This window comes from Hyperoodon ampullatus, assembly GCF_949752795.1.
Source record: "Hyperoodon ampullatus genome assembly, chromosome: 14".
Classification (NCBI taxonomy): Eukaryota; Metazoa; Chordata; class Mammalia; order Artiodactyla; family Ziphiidae; genus Hyperoodon; species Hyperoodon ampullatus.
The window spans coordinates 51,579,673-51,601,239 of NC_136927.1; the positions used below are offsets into that span (position 1 = coordinate 51,579,673).

Here is a 21,567-nt window from a genome sequence, read left to right on the forward strand (position 1 = left end):
GTTCTCACCCTAGTGTTGTCAGTGGCGGACAGGCTAGTCCCTCTGCCCCAACTACTACCACCTATGAAGTGACCTCCAGAGCAAGCACAGACTCTGGAAAATAAGAACTAACGCACCAAATGCCATTGCTGGCTTAGCCAAAGGCTTATCAGGTACAGAGAGCATGGGCTCTGCAGCGGTCACATCTCTGCAGCTGTCACAGGACAGGAGGAGCACTGGGGTGCTGTGGCCCCCGGGTGGGCTTTGGCTCAAACAGGGAAGTTACAGGGAGGCAGACGTTGTCTCAGATTACAGGAGAACTGTCAACCACTCAAAACCATATGAAATGGAGCAGCTGCTCTAGGAGGGCGGGGACTGCAAGTGTCCAGGCATGGCTGGATGATGGCATCTTGCTGGGTCCCTAAGTCCCTGTGCACCTTTACTGGCACAAAAATAAAACGACAGCAGCACCTTCTGAGCGATTTTCCTGTTGCCGTTGTCTTGAGGGCAAACAGTGTGGCAGGAGTAGATGGACCTCGATGGGCAGTGGGGAAGCCCTTTCTGCAGAAATTCTAGATTGCTGGGGGATCCTGGGGTGGGGGGTTCCCCTCCTAACCCCACTCAACCTCACCTCTCTGGCTTGAGTAGAAGCAGAAGCAGAGTCAGGGGGACTTCCCTGGTGGTCCAGTGCTTAGGACTCCATGCTTCCACTGCAGGGGGCACGGGTTTGATCCCTGGTCAGGGAACTAAGATCCCACGTCTCACAGCGCGGCCAAAAAGAACAAAGAAAAAAAGGAGCATAGTCAGGGCAGCCTCGGGTTTGTGGGGGGCTCATGGGTGATCTGGGGGAGCCTGGCTCAGTGGGCCTGCTCTCTCCTCCCCACAGGTGGGAAGAAGTCATACCACCACCACCTCCTTCTCTCCAGCTTCCCAGAACCCACAGCACCCCTCAGCAACTGCTGTGCCCACCTCACTGATGCCCGAAGGTCCCCACCACCACCAAGTAGGACGAGCCCCTCCCTCCCTTCCCTTCTCAAACTTCCCGACAACCAGATTCTCCCACCGCTGCCCGCACGACCTCCAAACCCACCAGGTCCTGCCTTTCTGACCTGTGTTCCCCCAAATCCCCCCAGGGCTCCTCTGGAAAATCAGCCACCCTTTCCTCTTCCATCCAGTGTGAGGGCTGGAGGCCTCGTCCGGAATCTACCTCTGCCACCTTCTCTGGGCCCTTCCAGCGATACCCACCCCTCCAGCCCAAACCTGCCGTCCTGCCTGCCCTCTCCAGGGTTCCTTCTTAATCTACTCCCTGTGTTTCCTCAATTCTGCTGTCTCCTCCAGCTTCCAGCCCACGTTTCTCTCCTTTTTCCACCAAATTTCTGCAGAGCATGTGGTACACGTTGTCTCCACTTCCTTAAGCCATGGAGGTCTGGCTTCTTGCCCCCATGACTCCGGTGACCTGCTTGGGCTGTGGCTGCCTGAGCCCTACTTAGCATGGCCTGGGCTTCTCTGCAGGCCTGCACATGCCACCACTGTACTTCCCCAGTGGAAACCTGCTTTACCCCCCTGGCTTCCAAGATTCCGTTCTTTGTGAGTTTCCGCCTACCCCTCTGATGGCTTCTGCTCCTCTCTCACTCCTGCCCACTTCTCAGATGTTGGCTCCCCCCGGGGATCTGTCATGTCCTCAGGTCTCTCCCCCAGGTCTTCCTTCCCTCTTCTTCCTGGGGAATCTCATCCATCCCCCAGCTGGAACGCTCCCCTGTTAGTGGATGATTCCCAAGCCTTTTCCAGAAGTCCTGATCTTCTCTTTCCTGGAATGAATGAATGAGTGAATGAATGATGCATTTAAGAACTGGGACACATTGGGAAGGATGTCATGGAGAGGTTACAGTGTCCATCATCAGAAGGAAAGTCCTTGAGGGTCTGTGCCATATGCTGAACCCTGCGCCAGTGCTATGAGGGGGGCGGGGGTGGGGGGAGGGAAAGACTGCCCCTGCTCCCTGGGTGGAAACACAAACCTCCAACCTGAAACCAGGAATTACTGGCAGCCATGGACAAGAAGAAACAATGTGGCCACTTGAACAATTTAGTCTCAAGCTCTGTGCGTGTTTGGTGGGGGAAGAGAGACAGGCTAGGGTGGTCGGTCAGGAAGGGTTCCTCAGAAGAGGCAGTGTCAGGAAGACTTGACAGTCAAGGAGGACTCCTGCTCTGGAAGCAGAGAGGAATATAGATTTGGCAGGGTCCTGGAATCCTACTAGAATATTAGAAGACATTAAGGACAAGTTCGTTACCAGTTTTGTTTATTGCTGTATCCCTGGTGCCTAAAACAGTGCGGTTTGCCCAATCCCCCCAAAGCCTCAGTTTCCTCCTTTACACAGGGAAGGGTTGAGACCAGAAGCCTTCTTCTAGCTCACGCAGCCAAAATGGTGTGAAAATAGCGTTGCAAACAGTGACTGCAGCAGTGATGGCGGCCTGGATTACTCCCAGGCTGGGAAGAGTTGTTTGTGGTGCTGAAACCAAGGCCAGAGGCAGAGAGGTGACAGAGGGCTAGCAGCAGACTGGTCATATGCCTTCCTGTGGACCTGGCATCCGACCAGGTCTTCAGTTCTTAGTTCAGAGTACAGGCTAGTGGAGGGGGAGTGTGTGCTCTGGCATCAGACACCCCACCTGTCTTAACCTCTAAGTTCAATATTAACCCCCTGAGCTCTGTATCCCAGCTCCACCACACCCCAGCTGTGTGACTTGGGTAGGTCCTTGATTTCTGTGGGCCTTCAGTTCTTTATTTATCAAATGCAGATATTAGTACCATCCTCAAAGGATTGTAGAGGAAATTAATTGAAACAGTGACTGTAAGTGTGAGGATTAGTGGCTGGCACACAGAAGACGCACATCACCACTGGATGAGCAGCACCTCGGGCTGCTATAACACAGTACCGTGAACTGGGTGCCTTGATCTACAACAGAACCTTATTTTTCACTGTTCTGGAGGCTGGAAGTCTGAGATCATGGAGTAGTCTCCTCCAGTCTCCTCTCCACACTGGACCCCAGAACATCATACTGCGGTGTTCTGGGTATGATCCCATAGATGGTAGGAGCCAGTGGAAGGCTTTTGAGAGGTGTGATGTGGTCAGACAGGTGTTTAGGGGCTTTCTCCTTTGGCAGATGGATCAGATGGGTAAAACTACAAGAACAGTGGGGCAGCTGGCACTCTAATCTGGCAGAGAAGTGATGGAGAGTGTGGTCCCAGAGACACTGAGAGAGGACATGCTTTTGTCTGGAAACTGATTCATGTGGGGAGTCCTATTTTGCCCCAGAAAACTTCTGTGGTTCCCCACCCTCCAGGCAATCAAATTTGGATTCCCTGGCCTGGCACTCAAGGCTCTCCACACTCTAGACCCAGCCTGGCTTCCCACTCCCGGTATCACTCAGTAGCCAGCCCGACCTGCTGGCAGCTCGCAGCCACATCCTGCACGTTCTCACTTCCACGCCTCTGCTCATCCTGGGCCCTCAGCCGGAAACACCCTTGTGCACGGGTTCGAATATACCCCATCATTCAAGGCTGCCTCTAAAAACCACTTTATTCCTGGGATAAAAGTAAAATCTTCTCCTCTTTGGGATATATACAATGTTTTCTTTACTTCTATGTCTGTTATCAGTTCTTTGTTCTTTTTTTTCACTTTAATAGACAACCTTTAAGAATAGTTTTCATCACTATTAATGCACATCCCATATATGGACATAAGATTATACTGCATCTTGGTTTGTAAGAGCACAGAACCATTAAAGTTTACTCCGGATACTTTAAAAAAAAGAATAATTGTTTTCATAGTTATGTAATATAACAAAATGTTAGGGAGAGAGGGTTTCTGGAAAACAATATTCATATGCCACTTCCTAAAACAATGAGCAAACACCAGTGTTTTTTTTTTTTCCATGTGTCTAATTTTATACATAGTGTGACCTCTCCATGCCTCATATTTTTGCTATGAGGATATCAATGATGATACCCACATCAGAGGCTTGTTGAGTATTAAATGACTGAATGAGATAAATACATGTAAAGTGTTCAGAACAGCACGGCGGCACCTGCCTTAGATTAGTATCATATGCACCTGTCATATTTTTGCCCTGTGCTATGAGGAGCTACAGGAGAGGCCCTTGTTCCTGCCACCCCTGCCCCCTCCCCCCGGCCCCGGGCAGGCCTGGCACACAGGCTGAGTGAGTGAACCGAGAGGGCAGCCCCTTTGCCTGGAATCCTCCTCCTCTTCTGTCTGGATTCATTCATCTGTCAATTGGCCATTAGGCTCCTGGCAAATGGGAAACAGGACCAGTTAATTAGCGAAACTGCTGTCAGGGGGAAGAGCGTGTGACTGGCAGTCTCTTCCCGGGTCGGAGCCCTTCCTGGGAAGCCTGTCCAACAGGTGTTCCCTGCGGTGCTGGGTTCAACCTCGATTTGCCCTTGGTCCCTCTGCAGTGGACTCCAGCTGGGCTTACTTTGGTCAGCTCTGTGGGGTTCAGTTCGTTCGGTCACAGGGGAAGAACACCTCCCCTGCCTATTCCACCGTCGTGGTGAGGAGTAAACTAACTAACAAATGTGAACTTAAGAGCAGGAAACGCTAAACAAATCTAGAATTCAGTGCGCACACCCACAACTGTGTCTACAGAGCAGGGAGGGGACGGCTGAGCTAACATCCACAGCAGGGAAGCCCAGCCAGCAGAGTCCAGGGCCATCCTGTTTGCACATGAATTCTCAAAGCCAACTGCATAGGTGAACTTACGTTCTTAATCAAAGGTCCCCCAAAACAGGACATGTTCCTTTCCCTCTCTGGGCCTCAGTTTTCTCATCTATGAAGTGGGGGCGTGCAAATTTCTCTAAATCAGGAATTGGTTCTGAGTGGGATTTGAACTGTGGAGAGCCATCTAAACATTAGAGAACATTCTTATTAGTGATATTATCAGCCAGGAAGGTCAGGACAGGAGAACCCAGTGTTCTAGCCCTGGGAGAGCCTGCAAAGTGGACATAATGGTACCAGCTGCATAAAACTAGCAAGAGAGGCCTCAGCATAGGCCCATTTATACCCCTGGAACTGCCAGGAAAAGTCTTACCAGAAGGTTCTGAAACCTTGTGCATCTCCCTGAGCCTGGGTCTCCCCACGCCTGTCTTCCAGTGCTCCCAGCAGACAAGATCGACCTCCCAGAAAGGACTGGAAAGTGAGAGAGGCCAAATGATAAGGTCCCAGGGAGGGAGGATGGGGCAGAGGGGAGGGAGCTCTGTCCCTGGGACAGAGGTAGAAAGGAAAGATGTCTCTAGGGGTGCAGCCAGCAGAATGAGGAGGGCCCAGCGAGGGCCTGTATTCAGTGGCTAACCCGCCTCGGGTATTAGGAGGCAAGGAAGGATTCCTGCAGAAGGCAGGGCCCAAACTGAGCTGTTTTAGTTTGTAAATAACCTTCATCATTTTTGTGTTAGGATAAACGGAAGCTCCCTCCTCCCACTGGCTCACCCACACGATGTTTGTGGTGCCCTTCAGCTTTGCTAAAGACTGCGTTTTATGTGTCAGGCGTTTGTATGGCTGAGGGCTGTGTGGGGGCAATGGGACCTGGGACAGACCCAGGAGTTGGAGATTTCAGGGACAGGAAGTAGGAGGCCACTGGCTTCAGGAAGAGGAGCACCGGGAAGAGCAGAGAGGTTTGAATGAAGGGCTGTGCGGGTGTTTGGTTCTGCAGGGTCAGGGGAATGACATGAGCCTCCATCACCCCAGAAACATCTCCCATCACACCTGTGTGAGTTCTAGGCTGCCAGGGCCAGGATAGTGTTTGGGATCCAAATGACATTCTTGACACGAGCCTCAAGGCTAGCTAACCCTGTCAGATATGGGTTACATTCTTTTTTTTTCAAATACAAAACTCAGTCTTCAAAGAGCTTCTTAGTGGGTGCTCTGCTGGAGATTTGTCCCTGAAAATTCTTTCACCTTGTAGCTGTGATCTACCTTCCTTGCTCTGTTTCTCTTTCATGGGTCAAAACCGCTTTTCTCCCTGGAAGAGGAGACGTTGGTGTGTGAGTGTCTGACAGAGGTCCCTCCACCTAGCAATGGTGACCGTGTGTGCAGGACAACAGTCACGGGCCAGGCCTCATGTCAGGAGCTTCATAGAATCTTACTTAATCCTCTCCTCAAAGCTGGGATATTCTTTCCCTCGTTGTATAGATAAGGAGCTGCAGGCTCAGTGAGCGTGGTCATGCCTGAATTCAGACCTGTCTGTGTGAATCCAAAGCTTATGTCACGTCTTTAATGCTCTGCCATCCAAGCCCTGGCCTCTCTCCCTCAGGGCAGGAAAAAGATGAGCCTGGTGAAACCAGGGCTGAGCCTCCATCTGGGAGGGGCACTGTCTAAGCCAGCACGGAATGAAAAATGGAAGATGGGGGGGCATCACCCTGGAGCTGGGCCTTTGGAGGGTTATTTCCCGGCGTGTTCAATAAAAAACAAAGTTACACAGCATCTGGAACCTCAGTGAACTGTCCCAACAACGCTGTAACGTAATTAGCGTTCTCATCTTGGAGAAGAGGCTCAGAGAGGGAGCATGACCGGCACTGGGTCACACAGTGACTCAGGGACAGCACATAATGAGGGCACATCTGCAGCTTCAAAGTTCCTGCTCTTGCCTTAAGCCCAGAGGCCTTTAGGAAAAATCTCCACTCTTCCAAGTGCCCGCAGGGAGCAAACATCTGTGGCAGAAGATGGCTGGGGGCTCCTAAGCCGGTAGCAGGGACAAGATGACGCGGTCCCTGCTGAGTGAAGCGGAGAGCTCGGCAAGATGGATGGGGAGCATCGGGGGCGGGCAGAGTGCAGAGGCCTGTGCCGACTGCCACTGGGCAGTGATTGATGACAGCCTGGCAGTGGGAGAATTGCCGCCAGGCCTCCGGAGGCTGCAGAGAGGAGGGCGAGGAGAGGCTATGAATATTTCAGAGATGCAGCAGGGGCTGGAAGGAGGCACTCCGGCAGGGGAGGGGGCTCAGGGACCGCGGGATTAAGGACGGACAGATATCAGAGAGGGGGCAGCTAAGAAAGGGGCAAGGGGCTCTCTGAGAAAGCGGGGCTCAGTGAGGGAAAAGGGGAGCTGGGGAGGGGACGGGGCCTCTGGAATAGGACGCTGGGGTTAAGGCTGCAAGGATCAGTGAAAGGGGCTCAACGAGGGAAGAGGGGGCTCAGTGGGGGGGACTGGGGCGCATTGAACGGGACTGAGGGACAAAGAATCAGTGTCGGGAGGGGCCTCGGCGAGGGGAGGGGCCTCACTAAGGAGGAGGGGTCTCCCAGAGGGTGAGAACTTAGAAGGAGGAGGGCTAAGTGAGGGGGTAGGGCTCCGTACTCTTCTTTCTCTTTTGCAAAATATGGCATCGTTGAGGCTGGGGCCCTGTAAGGGAGGCTCCCGGTCGGGTTCCCCAGATCCCCGCCTGACCCTCTAAAGGTCGAGGCCCCAGACCCGGGTGCCGGAGCATTCCGACCCTGCCGCCCGGCCAGGCCCCGGTGCGCCGCGCGGAGAAAGGGGCAGCCGGAAGGCCGGGCCGCGGTGGCGGGTGCTGAGCGTCCCTGTCGCCGGCAGCGTGGCGGAGACCCCGCGGCTGATCGAGGGCACCGAGCCGGACCTGGAGTACGCGCCCTTCGACGAGGACGACGGCCCGGTGGACTGCGACTGCCCGGCCGCCTGCTACCGAGGGCACCGGGGGTACAGGTCAGCGCCCGCCTTGGCGGGGGGTGGGGGGTGGGGGCCGATGGGGCCACCCCTCCCCCCTCACCTCTGCCCCACCCCCACCCCCCGCCCCTTCTCACCCAGGACCAAGCACTGGTCCAGCAGCTCGGCGTCGCCCCCTCCCAAGAAGAAGAAGAAAAAGAAAGGCGGCCACCGCAGAAGCCGGTAAGAGCTGCCACCGGCCAGCGGGGACGGGAGGAGAACGGTGGGGCCCCCAGGTGCCCATCCCTCTGCTGGCAAGGCGCCAACGCCTCACTGTGGGCCCCGCCCCTCGCTGAACCCCTCTGCCCTTACTGAATCCCTCCCCCTCACTGCGCTGCCCCCCAAGAGCCCCTCCCCTTCACCAGGCCCCTCCCCCCACTGAGTACCCACCCCCATCACTGGCACTCACCTGCCCAAGAACTAGACACACTGGCCCAGACCCCCCTGCCTCGGTCCACCTGCTCTTCATCTCCCAGCACCCTCCCCAGAGGTCCTGCCTCCACCACCAGCTTGAGTGGCCAGGGGAGGAGGGGTTTGGCTGGTGTCATCTGTGGTTCCCCGTCTCTATGTGCCTTCTCCCCTGTGCTAAGTGAGACCCTGGCCAATGTCTGGGGCCCCAGCTAACCCCGCCTAATTGTCTGTCTCCCCTTCTTTCTCCCCCGGCCCTCAGCAAAAAGAGGAGACTGGACTCCGAGTGCAGGTCAGTAATGAAGGCGGGTCAGCGATGGACAGGCTGGGCCTGGAGAGGATGTCTGTGGGTGGGAGAGAGTCCAAGGCCATCCCCCAGAGGCTGGAGACCTGCCACCTCAGGGCCTGGACTCTGGACAGGGCCAACATGCCAGCTTTTCCCCACAGAGGCCAGAAATTCCATCATTGGAGCCTCTAACCTTTGGGTTTGAAACAGTCCTCCCTCACAATGCCCAGAAGGCTGGAAAGGTGACAGGGGACAATACAGGCAGCTCCATCAACTACCCTTAGGGACCTTGTGGACCCTCAGGGCCTCGGTTCATTCTGTACAATGGCAGTTGGCTTCAAGCCCTGGAATCCCCTTTCCAACTTGGAGGCCCCAGGCGCCCGGGGTTCCCCAGCCATTTCCACCGCCCCTCATCCCAGGGCCCCAGTTCACTAGAACCCCCACCACCACCACTGTGTCCGCAGCTGTGGGAGCTCCTCACCCCTGCGCAAGAGGAAGAAGAATGTGAAGAAACACCGCCGAGACAGGTACCCTCGGCCTCCCCTGGGGCCTCCTCTCACTTCCGCCGCCCCACCCCCGCCATGACCAATGCTGTGCAGATCCCATCCTCATGCCACCCCAGGCATGCTCAAGAGAACCCTTTTATGGCCCTACAGGTCTGATTCTGGGTCCCGGAGGAAGAGACGGCACAGGTGAGCGGCGCCCTTTGGAGGCGGGACAGGAGGATGTGGACAGAGGCCAGGGCCCCCCCGCAGGGACCGAGGAAGCCATGATGGGAGGGGTGTTGCGAGGGTCCTGTCCTGCTCCATCTTCCCACTCCAGGGACTCCTCCCCAGAGCCAGACAGGGGACTGGAGGGTGGGGGCGGAGGAGGAAGGCCAGCTGCAACCCTTGCTTGCCCCATGAGTCAGCCTTGCCTTGGGGGCCCCAAGAATTTCCAGACAACACAGTATACTGGTCCAGTGTGCAAGGGGTGCAGCCGTGGAGGTGCCAGTTGGGAAGGCAGAAGCATCAGGACCCCAAGTTTGCAGGGAAAGGGCATGAGAGGCAGAAGGACGTTCTTGAGCTAGGAAGGCTCAGTGGATAGGAGACGCAGTGAGCGGGCTATGCCTACAGGTGGAGTTTCTGGGGGACAGGTATCAGCCCCTAACAAGCCTGACTGCCAGACTATGAAGCCTCCACTCAGGTGGGGCTGGAAGCCAGCAGGGGGCTCTGAGCAGGACAGTGACTTGTTCAGGATGGATTGCAGAGGGGAGAGGAGGTGTAAGGCCGGAACCCAGGCAGAGGTAGGGGTGTGGAAAGTAGTAGAAAACTCAGCATGGAGGAAAGGACGATGTGGGGCAGTCACATGCCCACTGTTGGCGTTGGAGCCAGACCCCCTCCCAGCAGCCCTGGGGAGGGGCAGAGTCCCTGGTCCCATTCCCACAGTGAGAATTTGCCCACGGCCACTTGCAAGGTGGGGGAGGAGCCTAAACAAACACCTCCTCCTGTCCCTCCAATTTCCCGTCTCTCCCCCTTGTAGCCCCCTCCGGTCCTTCAGGGTCAGTGTGGGCCCCTACTGCCCCCCAGTGGTCACCAACCGCTTGCACAGATCCTCTGTCCCGCTCCCATCAGTCCTGGGAAAGACCTAGAGGTGAGCTAGGGCCAGACCAGCTCCAGAGGGGGAGACTGAGGCCCAAAGCAGGCAGCATGAGTTCTAGAACCCAAACCTCTGGACTCCTGGGCCTGCCCCCCACCCAACTCTGCTCTTGTGTGAAACACATTCTGGTGTTTCTTAGCATCACCTCATTTTTTGGTCAGAAGGAGGCATCTGTTCAGGACTAGAAGGACTGAGCAGGAATCTGGTGGCATCAGGGAGAGTGAGGCTGAGAGACCTACAGGGGTGAGACCTTAGAAGCCTGATCAGAAACTTCTCAGTCCATTTGTCAAAGGCAGAAGGAGCTGGGCTGTGGGGCTTGCCCCAGAGAGCTGGATGAGATGAGATGGGGTTTGAGCAACCCCAAAGCAGGAAGATCATCATGTCCAAGGGAAAGCATTTCTTTCCTAAACCCCTGGTGAAGTGGCCTAAGGCTGGGCCACAGTCTGAGGGGACAGAGAGGCAGGAGGCCTGGACCCTACCCTAGAGAGCCCCATCTGAGGGAACCTGGGGCACAGGGACGCAAATGAGGTGTGGAGGGGCCACCCCCACCATGGCAACTCATCAGAGGGGCCTATCCCAAGACCAATGCCAGAAGGAAAGGGCAGGTCACCCCTCCTTCTGGGGCCATAGCCACATCTCCTATGGCACTGCCAGAGGGAACAGCAGTTGGGGCCCAGGCAGGAGGTGATCCAGGCCAGGACTTAGAGGAGAAGGAGGGAATAAGGCCTGGCAGAGTAAAAGAGACAAAAGCAGTGGGGTGGGGTGGGCAAGCCCACGCCAGCCAGGGAGTCTCAGGTACAAGAGAGGAACACATCTCAGATCCACACCTGGACACAGCCAGCTCCAGAGCTCGAAGGCCCCGCCCTCCCCCAGCCAGCTCAGGGCTCAGGCTGTGCTGTCACAGTAGCCTCTGCTTTCTGTAGATCTCGAAGCCCCAAGAGCAAAAGAAAAGAAAAGAACAAAGAAAGGAAGAGGTGAGTACCCTCCACCCCTCTCCAGCCCCTCAGCCCACTCCCCTTCTCCGCCCCCCCCCCCCCCAGAAAACCTGGCCTTCTAGAATCACAGAATCAGGCCCTTGAAGATAGCTCATGTTGTCCCCGCTGCCCAGAAGGAAAAATTCAGACCCAGAGAGGAAGCCAAGAGCCCCCATGAGTCGGTGGCAGAGCTGGAACTGGAACCCAGACCTGTGGCCTCCCAGGCCAGGGTCCTTTCAAGTTCAGTCCTTGTGACTCCCCTGCATCCCCCCCCTACCACATCCCAGTCACAAGAACACCAACTGAGGGGCGAGTGAGGTCTTGGGGGGCTGGGACTGTCTACAGAAAAGGATGGCTTTTTCCTAATTCTGACAAATGACCACATGGACTAGCTCTGTGCCCAGCATGGGCAGGGTTTGTGTTATTTTTGTATGAGGCTATTTTTGTAAGAGACTATTGTGGGGGGCTAGGGGGGAGACTATGGGGTCAGCAGCGGGGGGCAGGGAGGTCAGCAGAGGCTTCCATCAGGCCTTCACAGGGATCCCCCCTGGGGAGGTAGGGCAGGACTTGAGTACAGCCTGATTTCTTTCCCAGGCCACATGCAGAGTCCCCAGGCCGGAGGTCCCATCGCCACAGCAGCGGCAGCTCCCACAGTCCCTCACTGTCCTCCCGTTACAGTGATTCCAGATCACCCAGCAGGTAGGCCCCGGGCCACTGGGAGCGCTCAGGTGTGGTTGAGCTTCCTTTCCGCTGGAGGGAGGGGACCTGCAGTTTAAACACTCCCCCATCCCCAGGGCTGGGGAGCGGGGCTGACAGACAGCAGCTCAGCAGCGGGTAGAAATTTACCAGGGCTGAGCTGCTGCCCATGCCCAATGGCGCCCCAGACCCTGAATGGAAACCGAGGCAGTGTGAGGGCTGGGGCTTTGCTCTCTCCATGCCAGGGTTTCCCGGCGCAGTGAGGGGACGGGGGTGGGGGTAGGGCTACCTTTCGAGCCTGGCACCGGCCGCTTGCACACGGGGCGTCCCAAGCCGGCTCCCCCCATGTAGGCTGAGTCCCAAGCACCGAGACGACGGGCGGAAGACGGGCAGCCAGCGGTCCAGCGGGAGCCGGTCTCCTTCCCCGTCCGGCGGCAGCGGATGGGGGTCACCGCAGCAGAACGGCGGCAGCAGGCAGCGGAGCGGAGCTCACGGGGGCCGCCCCGGCTCGGCGCACAGCTCGCTCGATGTACGTACGCTTGGCTTTGCAGAGGGTTCCCGCGCCGCGCGGGCTGCGCCGAGCTGGGTCGGGGCGGAGCTGGGTCGGGCCGGGTCGCCGCGGGGCAGGGGCCAGTGAGTGCGTCACGGGGGCGGGGCCGGCCGCTCCCCCCTCCCAGGCGCCCTCCCCGCACCCGAGCGGCCAGGAATGCTGGTGTCAGGGTGAGGGGCGCATGCACCCTTGGCCTTGGCAAACTGAAGGCCAGAGAAGGTTGACTACAGGGGCGCTCAGCCAGTTGGGTAAAGAACTGGAAAGGAAACAAGGCCTCCTGCCTCCCTTCCCCCAGGCATATTGGGGTGGGAGGGAGCATGGACATTGGCAGGAGTCGCAATCGGGAACAGGATTCAAGGTCAGGACCTCCCTGGGGCATCACTTGGGCCCTGAGCCTCCCTCTTCCCACAAAGTCCTTTACCCCCCTGGAAAGCCCGCCCTCCCTCAAGCCCCTCATAGCCCCTCTCCCAGATCCCTCCCCCATCTCAGTCCCCTTGCTGCCACAGAGCTGCATTTCTAAAGTCCCTGCTCCAAGGAAAATCTGTCCCTTCCCGGGCACTGCCCACACTTGGACAGGTGTCTCAAACCTGTGGGCTCCACTTCCCATGGCCCATCCTTCCTAAGGCATCTCCCAGCGCACTCACTGCTCCCTCAGAGATACTGTCCCCCCGCCCCCAGGAGGCGAATAAACTCCTGGAGACCCACAGGCAGGTGTGGTGGCCGTAGGAGCCTTTCCCAGGTAGATGAGCTGGGCCAGGGTGGGAGGCTCTCCCAGGCCCCGGAGGCGGGGGAGGCCCACATCCCCTTTTGTCAGTGTTAGAGTCCAGGGTAGAGTCCCCTCAGGGAGAGGGGACTGCAGTGCTGGCAGGGGCACTGGATGGGCACAGGGGAATGGGGGTGAGCAGGCCTGCAGGTCCCCCCCCCAGACCTCCAGTCTGCCCCAGGAGCCTCAGCAGGAAGGGGGGAGTCTGCCCCTCCCCAGACCTCAGGTCTCAGCAGCAAACATGTACGTGTTGGTCAGTTTCATTTTGATTTCTGGCTGTTTCCTTTCACTCCCTTTCTTTTCTCAAACACCCTTACTCTCAAGGCCTCAGGGAGGAAAGTCAAGGGCAGCTGACAAAAAGCTCTGAGTCTCAAGATCAGTTTTTGTTTAACGACATTACCTGTCTTGAGACTGCCCCACCTGGACAGGGTGCCAGGCACCCTAGCTCCAAAGGACCTCGTTGGGCCACATGCGGAGGATCCCTCCCATATCCCTGGACCTGCCTTAGGAGCGGGAGAGGGCTCACAGAGGTAGCTGAGGGTGGCTCGGACAGGGACTGGTGCCACACGCCACAGAGATGATGCCCAATCTGAGCAAACCTAGAAGACATCGTCCCCGACCCCAACCCCATGGGCACAGAGCCGGAAGAGCACCAAACACCTTCTCGTGGGAACTCCACATCCTCTGAGAGGCACAGAAATGCAGGTTCTCTCTATCAGGGCCCTCCCCCCACAGCCCGCCTCTGCCCTGGAGGCCTGAGCAGTACCCCCCAAGGACCCAGGGCCTGCACAGACAAAATGGCCTAGCGACTAAGTAAACCGCAGGAGAGAGCAGCCAGGGAAGGCGGCCTAGCTTCTGGCCTCAGGGAGGAAGCCTCAGCAGCCATCTTGTCTCCCTCCCAAAAAATGGAACCAGGCATCGCCCTGGGAGTTTTCTAGAAGACAGCACTTGGTTACTCTTCTCACAAAGCATGCTCCCCAAATCCTCTCCTTACCCTTTGGGCCCTAAGAGGTCTGGGACTTCAGAACATCCCAGGCCTCTCACCCTCACCTGATCCCCTCTTGGCCTGCAGATCCTTTCTGAGGAGCAAAATGAGACTAGTTCTCATTCCAGGGAGGTGAGATAGGGGCTGGGGTCACAGACTTGGCCATTAACCAAAAATGTCTTTGGGAAAAAGTACTGGAGGGTGGGGTGGTATTCTTGGACGCTACTATTAAAAAAAGAAAAAGAGAGAGAGAAACAAATGGGAAAAGAAAAAGCTCACCGTTTTTTAACCCCGTCTATGTTTTTGTTTGTTTTTTTTAGCCTCCCATTTGAAACGTGGTAATATTGTGATTCCATTTCTTGTTTAGCCGGAAGGGAAGAGGGTGGGGAAGTTTATGTAACTTTTCCTGTTATTTTGTTTCTGTTTGTATTTCCCTTTTTTTTTCTTTCTTTTCTTTTCTTTTTTTTTCCCTTTTGTAACGTACAGAAATGCAAAGTATCTCTGTTTTTTGTTTTTCTATCATCTATGTTGTTCTAGAATTTTGCTTTTGTGTGTGTTACTGTGGGAACTTCTCCTCCTAATGCAGAGATGGTTTTTGAATCTCAAGTGAACATTAGTCATATACATGTCTCTCTATATTTTTTTTCCTTTGTAATCAGAATTTAAAAGGGAAGATAACTTTAAAAACACGACTCCCACACCAATAGCTCCTGCCAAATCTTCGGCAGCAGCCAGCCCTCTCCTCAACACCGGGGCATGAGCTGGGACTGCTTCAGCTTTTAAATTAACAAAAGTGGTGCAGATGGTGCTTCTGCGTCTCAGTCTATGAGGAACCTTGGAGAGAAGCTGGGAGACCCAGGGAAGGGGAGAGACTTGTCCCAGTTCACCCAGGTTGCTTCCCAGAGCCCTGAGCTTCCTCAGTTCCATCTAGAATAAGATGGCTGCTCAGCCCCTTCCTGCCAGGTCTCAGACCCTTGGGAGGCCCCAGAGGAGGGAGCTGAAGCCACCTGATATAGTTGAACTCAGGTGAGGGCTTCAAAGCCAGATATTCCCAGGCAAGAGAAAAAGCCCATCCTGGGCTTGAGACTGAGGCCAGCGGGGTGCTATCTCCCAACACATCTCGTAGATGTCCCATCCCAGGCCAGGGCTGAGCCCCAAAGGGATTTCTGCGTTCTGCTGCTTACTGCTGTCTGTGGCTCAGAGAGGTCAAGTGACAAGCTCAAGGTCACACAGCTTTTTAGAGGTAGATCCCAAGATGTGGGAGAGCTGTCAATAGAAAACACACTCCAGGAGCCCTGAGCAAGGGGAGGAGGACGTGGGAGGTGGCTGCTGATTGTCTCAGCTCCTAGGTTCCCCCTGAGGACCCCGCCAGATGTCAAGGGCACGCTCCCAACTCTCCCGATTCTACACGATTGCTGCCTCAGAGACCCAGGGAGCCCTGCGCCCTCACAGTTCACACACGTGTAGGGAAATAAATAGTGAGGCACAGAGAAGAAAGGGAGTAGCTCAAAGTCACACAACGTGGGACGGAAGAGTAAGATGACCTCACAGGACAAGTCCTTCCATCCCGTCTCACCTGCCTCCCCCCCGACCCCAAGAACACAGACTGGTGCTAGCTTCGCCCTCCCAGCACGTAGGCCAGAAAGGCTGTACAGGGTTTGCACCTGCTTGGCTGCACCTGCCCGTAGCATCTGAAGTGTTGAAGGAAGCCTCATTGTTTGGTGAGGATGGCAGAGGAGGTTCCCGAGCAAGGCCCCCCGGGCTCTCTCTGGCGGCTGCCTTGGGCTCAAATCTCATCACTTAATGGGGAGCCTAGAATGACCCCAAGAAGAGGTGCCCGTGACTCTCCCTGACCTGCCTCATCCCAGCCTCCCCCCTCCCGACCCCCAGGAAAGAGCAGTGACCACGGCTGCAGGGGGGCAGTCAGGATAGGATGAAGCCAGAAGACAGGAGGGATAAATTTTGCTAAAATGATGCTGAAGCCAGGGGGAAAGGGGAGTTGACTTGAGGCTGAGCCAATCCTGCAAATTCAATCTGTGGTCGCCTTCCCTTTTAAATGCATGATTCCCTTTCACCCCATCTGTCCAGTCTGATAGCCCTTGTTTAAACAGCTTTTTTCTCTTCTGTCTGGGTCCACCTTCCCCTCTGTCTTCCTGCCTCTCTCTTTGTTTCCTCTGCCCCTGTTTCTTTGTTTCTCTGTTGTCTGTCTGTCTCTCTCCCCGTGTCTCTCTGTCTCTTCCTGGCCATCTCTCTCCCCTGACTTGGGCCTCTCGTCCCCTGCTGCCAGCCCCTCCTTCACCCATGCTGTGGTTCTGTTTCCATCAGCTGCTTCCTGCATGCCCTCTGGAGGTTTTCTGTTGTTTGAAGGTTAAGGAAAGGTTGGCTCTTGGAGCCTGTGGGTTTAAAAAAAAAAAAAGAAGCAAACAGAAATGGCTGGGCAGGAGCCCCCTCCCATCCCGGGGACTAGACTGAAAGCCGCATGGCTGCCCTGTGCTGATTCAGAGGGGGAGCGCAGCTTAGAGACACTGTCTTACCCCGATTCTGCATTCCCTATGCGGAGACCTTCTTTTCTTTTTTATTATTGCATTCCCGTCCCTGACCACTGAGAAGGTAGGTATCCCGGCTCCGCTGTGCGCCGCTCCCATCTCCAGATAAGCCCCGCCACTCTGCTTGGTTTGAATGTGATTTTCTTTCTCTCTCAATCTCTCAATCTCGCTCTGGTTGGTTTTCTCCCCCTCCCTTTTTCTTTCTTTATTTTAATGACTACTCATTTGTAACTTGCATTTTCTCCAAATGAGCTACAAAGCTGTGTTTCCTGGTTTGTCGTTTAGTTTTCTTGACTTTTCCTGACAACTTTTCTGGTTCATTCTTCCCCCCTTTTCCACCTTCCCCTTCTCCTTCTTCTTCCTCTCCATCCCCGCCCCCATCCCCCAAGCCTCCCTCACGCCCTCTCTTTCTCATTTTGTTGTCCGAATGCATTTCTGTGTGGTTTAGCATTCCGAGTTTGTGTTCCCTTCCTGAGCTGTATGCTGCGGTGAAGCCAGTTTGATTTCTATTGTCTGGAGTAGCCGCTAAGCCCCTCACCCTCACGCCTGCCAGTCCCCGGGGCCACCTTGGGCAATAAGCGATGGTGGAAGGGCCTATGCTGGGCCTCTTGGCCTCCAGATCTTGGAAGAAGTTCTGGCTGAGGTCAGGCCTGACGAAAGAGTTCTGTCCCACCTTCCAGGGCCTGCTGGGCTCCCACGGTCCTGCCCTGGTGGCAGGTGCAGCAGCTGGTACCTGGACTGAACCTCACCACTCCATCTTTTGGGCGTAATGGTAGTTGAACTTCAGGGGTGATGTGAGCTGGCCAGGAACAGGTACCGGATGTAGATGACCTACTTAGCAAAGTCTCTGTGGGGGCAACTTGAGAGATGGAGGGGATGCTCAGCTCTCCCACCCCCCTGCCTGGACCACAACCCAACCCAGTCAGGGGCTCCCTCAGTCCCCCAGCATCCTTCCATCTTCCAAATGTGGGCTAAATGTGGTCCCTCAGTGCAGATGATCCAGAAGGGACAGTCAGTAGGGGCCAGGGTCCCTCAAGATATTGATGGAGAACCAGGCCTGGATCCTGAGACTTGTGACTCCCAGCCCAGTGCTCACGCAGCCACACTGAGGATACACATTAGGAGTAGGTCCTCAGGGGCCCCATCTCCCCGTCCTTGCTTTTTAAACTGTTCCCTGCCCCACCTGGGAGCCGCTGCAGAAGTTTGACACCCCAACCCTTGTGAGGCCTCAGTGGGCCTCCATCCTCAGCTTTGAAAAGAGAAAGCCTGGCTCTTCCTCCTCTCCTCCCCCCATGCTGGTCCCAGGGGCAGGTCCTGGGGCACTTACCCACCAGAGCATCCCTCATCCCTGGGTGGTGCTGGAGGGCAGACAAGGAAATTGTTCAGGGAGGGAGAAAGTGCCGCTGGTCTGACGGAGGAGACTCCGTCCCAGCCTGACGCGGGAGTGGAGGCCTCGCCTTCAAGGAGTTCCTGATGTGACCAGGGCCCCCAAAATAGGATTTTCAGATGCTGAGTTAGAGGGAGTGGCTGTTCCAGATGCTCACTTGTTCTTGTCCTTAAGGATACCAGGATTGGACAAGCACCCTGTCCCTTGCTTCTCTTATCTTTCCCCTCAAAAATGTCTTACGTAAGCAAAAGATGTCAGGTAGCAGGTGGTACTAAAGAGCAGAGGGGCTCCTGGGAGCAGGGCTCAGAGGCATGCGAGGTCCTTCATTCACTCACTCACTCATTCATTCATACATGCACACACTAGGCCAGCACATGCTGGCACTCCTCCATACCAGGCCCCATCTTGGTGTCCATGCCAGGGGAGAGGCAGGCAGGCCTGGGTTCACAGCCCCTGCCTGTCAGGCGGGAGGACTGATGAAGATCACTCAGAACGATGAGAGGGAAGAGCTGAACCGTGGATGGGGAGCTCCTGCTGGCCACGGTAGCCCCAGCCCTGGCACAGCCTGGCAGAGTCCATACTAAGGGAAGGAACCAGGGTCTGTGGGATCATAGAGGAGAGCACCCGACTCAGGGTGAGGATCAGGAGAGGCTTCCTGGAGGTGGTGACCTCTTGCTAGGGTAGGAGGGTGATAGGCATTAGCCAGGGGAAAGAGGCAAGAGGGACAATAGTCACAAAGAACAGGCTTCTGGGGACGTTTGGAGGTCCCTGGCCACCACAGTCCTGTCCGTCCATGAAGTTCCATGGTGTCTGGACTTGGATCTCCCTCAATTCCTGGGAAGAATGAGACCCAAGCTGGGGAAGAGCCTCACCCGCTGGCAGGATCACGGTGACTCTTTCTCCAGGGCTTCTGGAGGGATGGGTGGGTAAGGCTGAGATTGGCTCTAGAAGTCTCCCCAGGGAGGTGCTATCTGCCACCCTACCCAACCTAGCCTTCCTCCCATCCTCCTCCATCCTGGCACTTGGGAGATACCCATGGGGCCCCAGGCCTTCCTGCCCTGCTCTGACCCTATTCATCTGTAGGGGGACCATGAGTAAGAGTTGTCCTCTGAAAAGAACCTCTCAGCCCCTATACAGGCCCACCTAGCAGAGACCCAGCTATCCCCCACTTTACCAATGGGGAAACTGAGGCTCCCAGAGTTGGTCACTTCCTTAAGGTTTCACGGCAAACTCACATCAGAGCTAATCCCAGCGTGTTCCACTTTGCCAATTACTATCATCTGGGGCTCTAACAGCCATTTGGCTTGAAGGAGGTGAGAGGGAAGTGGGGAAGAGCTTGGACTTCAAGACATGCTAGGCAGGAAGCATCTGGCTCAGCACAGGGAGTCTGGCCCAGGGTCTTGGGTCTCAGTGCTTAGGATCCCGGAGACTTCTTTCTCATTTGCCTCCTCTGGAGGGAAAAGGATGCTGGATGACAGAACCTAGTTCTGGGGGCTTGGGCGCTGTGAGACACTGGCCACCTGCTGGGGTGGAAGGGGTTATGTGTTAGGGAAGACAAGTGTCTCCTGGTCTACTGAGAATGGATTGCCATTTCAGAGGGGCCATGGCGGAACAGCCCAGCATCCGTCTCTCCTAGCAGAGGTGAGCTGGTGATCAGGAAGGTCAGAGTGCTCAAGGGGCACCTCGGTACCCAGTGATATCCATTCTGCCTGCCTGTGTCTGCCCCTGCCCTAAACAGAAGGCTCTCCCAGGTCTTCATGGCCCATTTGGCTCTGGACAGCTGCTCTCCCTGCTATGGCTGGTGTTCATTGGCTGCTGCAGCCACCAATCGTGAGCTAGCTGTGCCCTGCCCCGGAGGGAGCTGACTTCTTCATCTAGGGATTCAGGCTTAGCACAGAGAGGTCTTAACGCCGCACCCCCACCCCCTCCAGGAAGCACCCAGGGCCATGCCAAGGAAGCCACGCTCCTTCCAGTCCCTGGCAACAAGATGCCCTGAGGCATGGCAGCTGGTTTTGCTCTCTACTCCAAAAAGGCTGCCAAAAGAGCTTGACCCCGACCCTGCCCCTTTCCTAGGACTCCCTGGTTTGGCCCTGGCCCTTGCAAGGGCATTTCTTCCTCAGCAAACCGCACTGAGGCCCTACTAGATGCCAAGTTCTGTGATAAAAACTGAGGCTACAAAGCTGAATCCAACAGCACATTGGCCCTGGAGGTGCTCAAAGTCAAGTTGGTGCTGGTGATTGGGGGGTGGGGAGGGATGGGGGACAGAGTTACAGACAGACAAGTGCAATCAACTGTTACTGGATGGAAGCCTAAGGACAGGAGGAAGGGTCAGTTCTGTGGAGGGTGGGGGATGGAGAGGGTGGTCAGGGAATCCTGGAATATTTGCTCTGGAAGGGACATCCAGAAGCAAAGCCTGACCGTCTCATTTTGTGGATGGGGAAACTAAGGCCCAGACTAGGGAAGTGACTTGGCCAGGGTCACTCAGTGAGATTGTGGCAGGCTCTCAGACCCCTGCTTCCCGGCCAGGGCCCTTTTGAAGGTACCAGGTGCCCTCTCTGGTTTTCTGTAGCCCGATGCTTGTGTCCTGACTCCACTTTTGGAAAAACATTCGACATCTCTATCCAGTGGTCACCCAAGAGGTGCCTGCTCAGGCCCGAGGAGCCGGGCACTGCTAATCCTTCCTCCAGAGGTGGCATGGCCTCCTCTTGGCCTAGAATGGGGTGGTTGCGTTTTTCTCTCTCTCTCTCTATCTCTCTTGCATTTTTGTGAATCTAATGATGAACTTACGCTACCACGCTTTTCCCTTCTCTTACACATCTTACCTACTAAAGGAGGAAGTGCCACTTTATTGGTAAGTGGACGTTAACCAAGAGGGACTTAAAAAATCAGAACTTAAAAAAAAAAAGAAAAAGAAAGAAAAAGAAAAGAGAGAAACAGAAAGACAGTCGGGTGCTACTGACAGCTCCACAGATCTCTGCAGGGCCGGAAAACAAAGAAAGAAAAAATGTTAACAGAAAAATGTCAGTTCCCCAGGAGTTCAGACATTGTTTTTGATTTCGGTATCTAATGACATTTGTGGATTTTGTTTTTTATTTCGTTTTTCCTCCCTTTCTTCGGTTCAGTTTTGAGTTCAGTTGTCCCGCCTCGCCCCCACCCCCATCTGTGTGCCGTGTGCCCCCTCCATCCCCTCACCCACCCCCAAGCGCTGGGCGGCCTGGCCTGGTGGGCTGGCCCTGGCCCGGCCTCCCGGTGCCCGCCCTCTCTCTTCTCTCTGCCGGGATCCTCCGTCCCGTCGAGGGGGGGGCAATGCCAGCCCCCGTGCCCGTCCTGGATTCCCCCTCCCTGACAGCCCACCCCCCACCCCCCACCGCTCCGTCCCTCTTGTGTTTTGCATGCCGAGAACCTTGCATGAGCTGCACTGTTGAGGCCAGAAGGTGGACACTCAGGAGAGGCAGAGGCAGGGCAGGCGCGGGGAACCGTGTGTGCGATGTTCCGGGACTGGCAGCCCCCGGCCTGGGCCCGGTGAAAGCCCCCTCTCCTTCTCTCCCCCTACCCCGCCCGCCCGCTCTCTCCCCCTCGGCCTCTCGCTCCTTCTCTGGATCTGTCCTCTCTCTCTGTCTCCTCTCTGTCTCT

The 21,567-nt window shown here is 55.9% G+C and overlaps 1 protein-coding gene across 1 annotated transcript in view; it reads left to right on the forward strand.

Moving 5' to 3' along the window:
• Positions 1 to 21,567, forward strand: part of SRRM3 (serine/arginine repetitive matrix 3) — a gene marked incomplete at both ends in the record, with an annotated part of 32,904 nt that overhangs the window by 8,019 nt on the left and 3,318 nt on the right. Inside the window, 8 exons of the mRNA XM_079719805.1 lie at positions 7,573 to 7,701; positions 7,804 to 7,884; positions 8,372 to 8,401; positions 8,860 to 8,922; positions 9,052 to 9,087; positions 10,957 to 11,007; positions 11,602 to 11,706; positions 12,055 to 12,232. Of these exons, the coding sequence (XP_079575931.1) occupies positions 7,573 to 7,701; positions 7,804 to 7,884; positions 8,372 to 8,401; positions 8,860 to 8,922; positions 9,052 to 9,087; positions 10,957 to 11,007; positions 11,602 to 11,706; positions 12,055 to 12,232 (673 nt within the window). The remainder of the gene's footprint in view (positions 1 to 7,572; positions 7,702 to 7,803; positions 7,885 to 8,371; positions 8,402 to 8,859; positions 8,923 to 9,051; positions 9,088 to 10,956; positions 11,008 to 11,601; positions 11,707 to 12,054; positions 12,233 to 21,567) is intronic.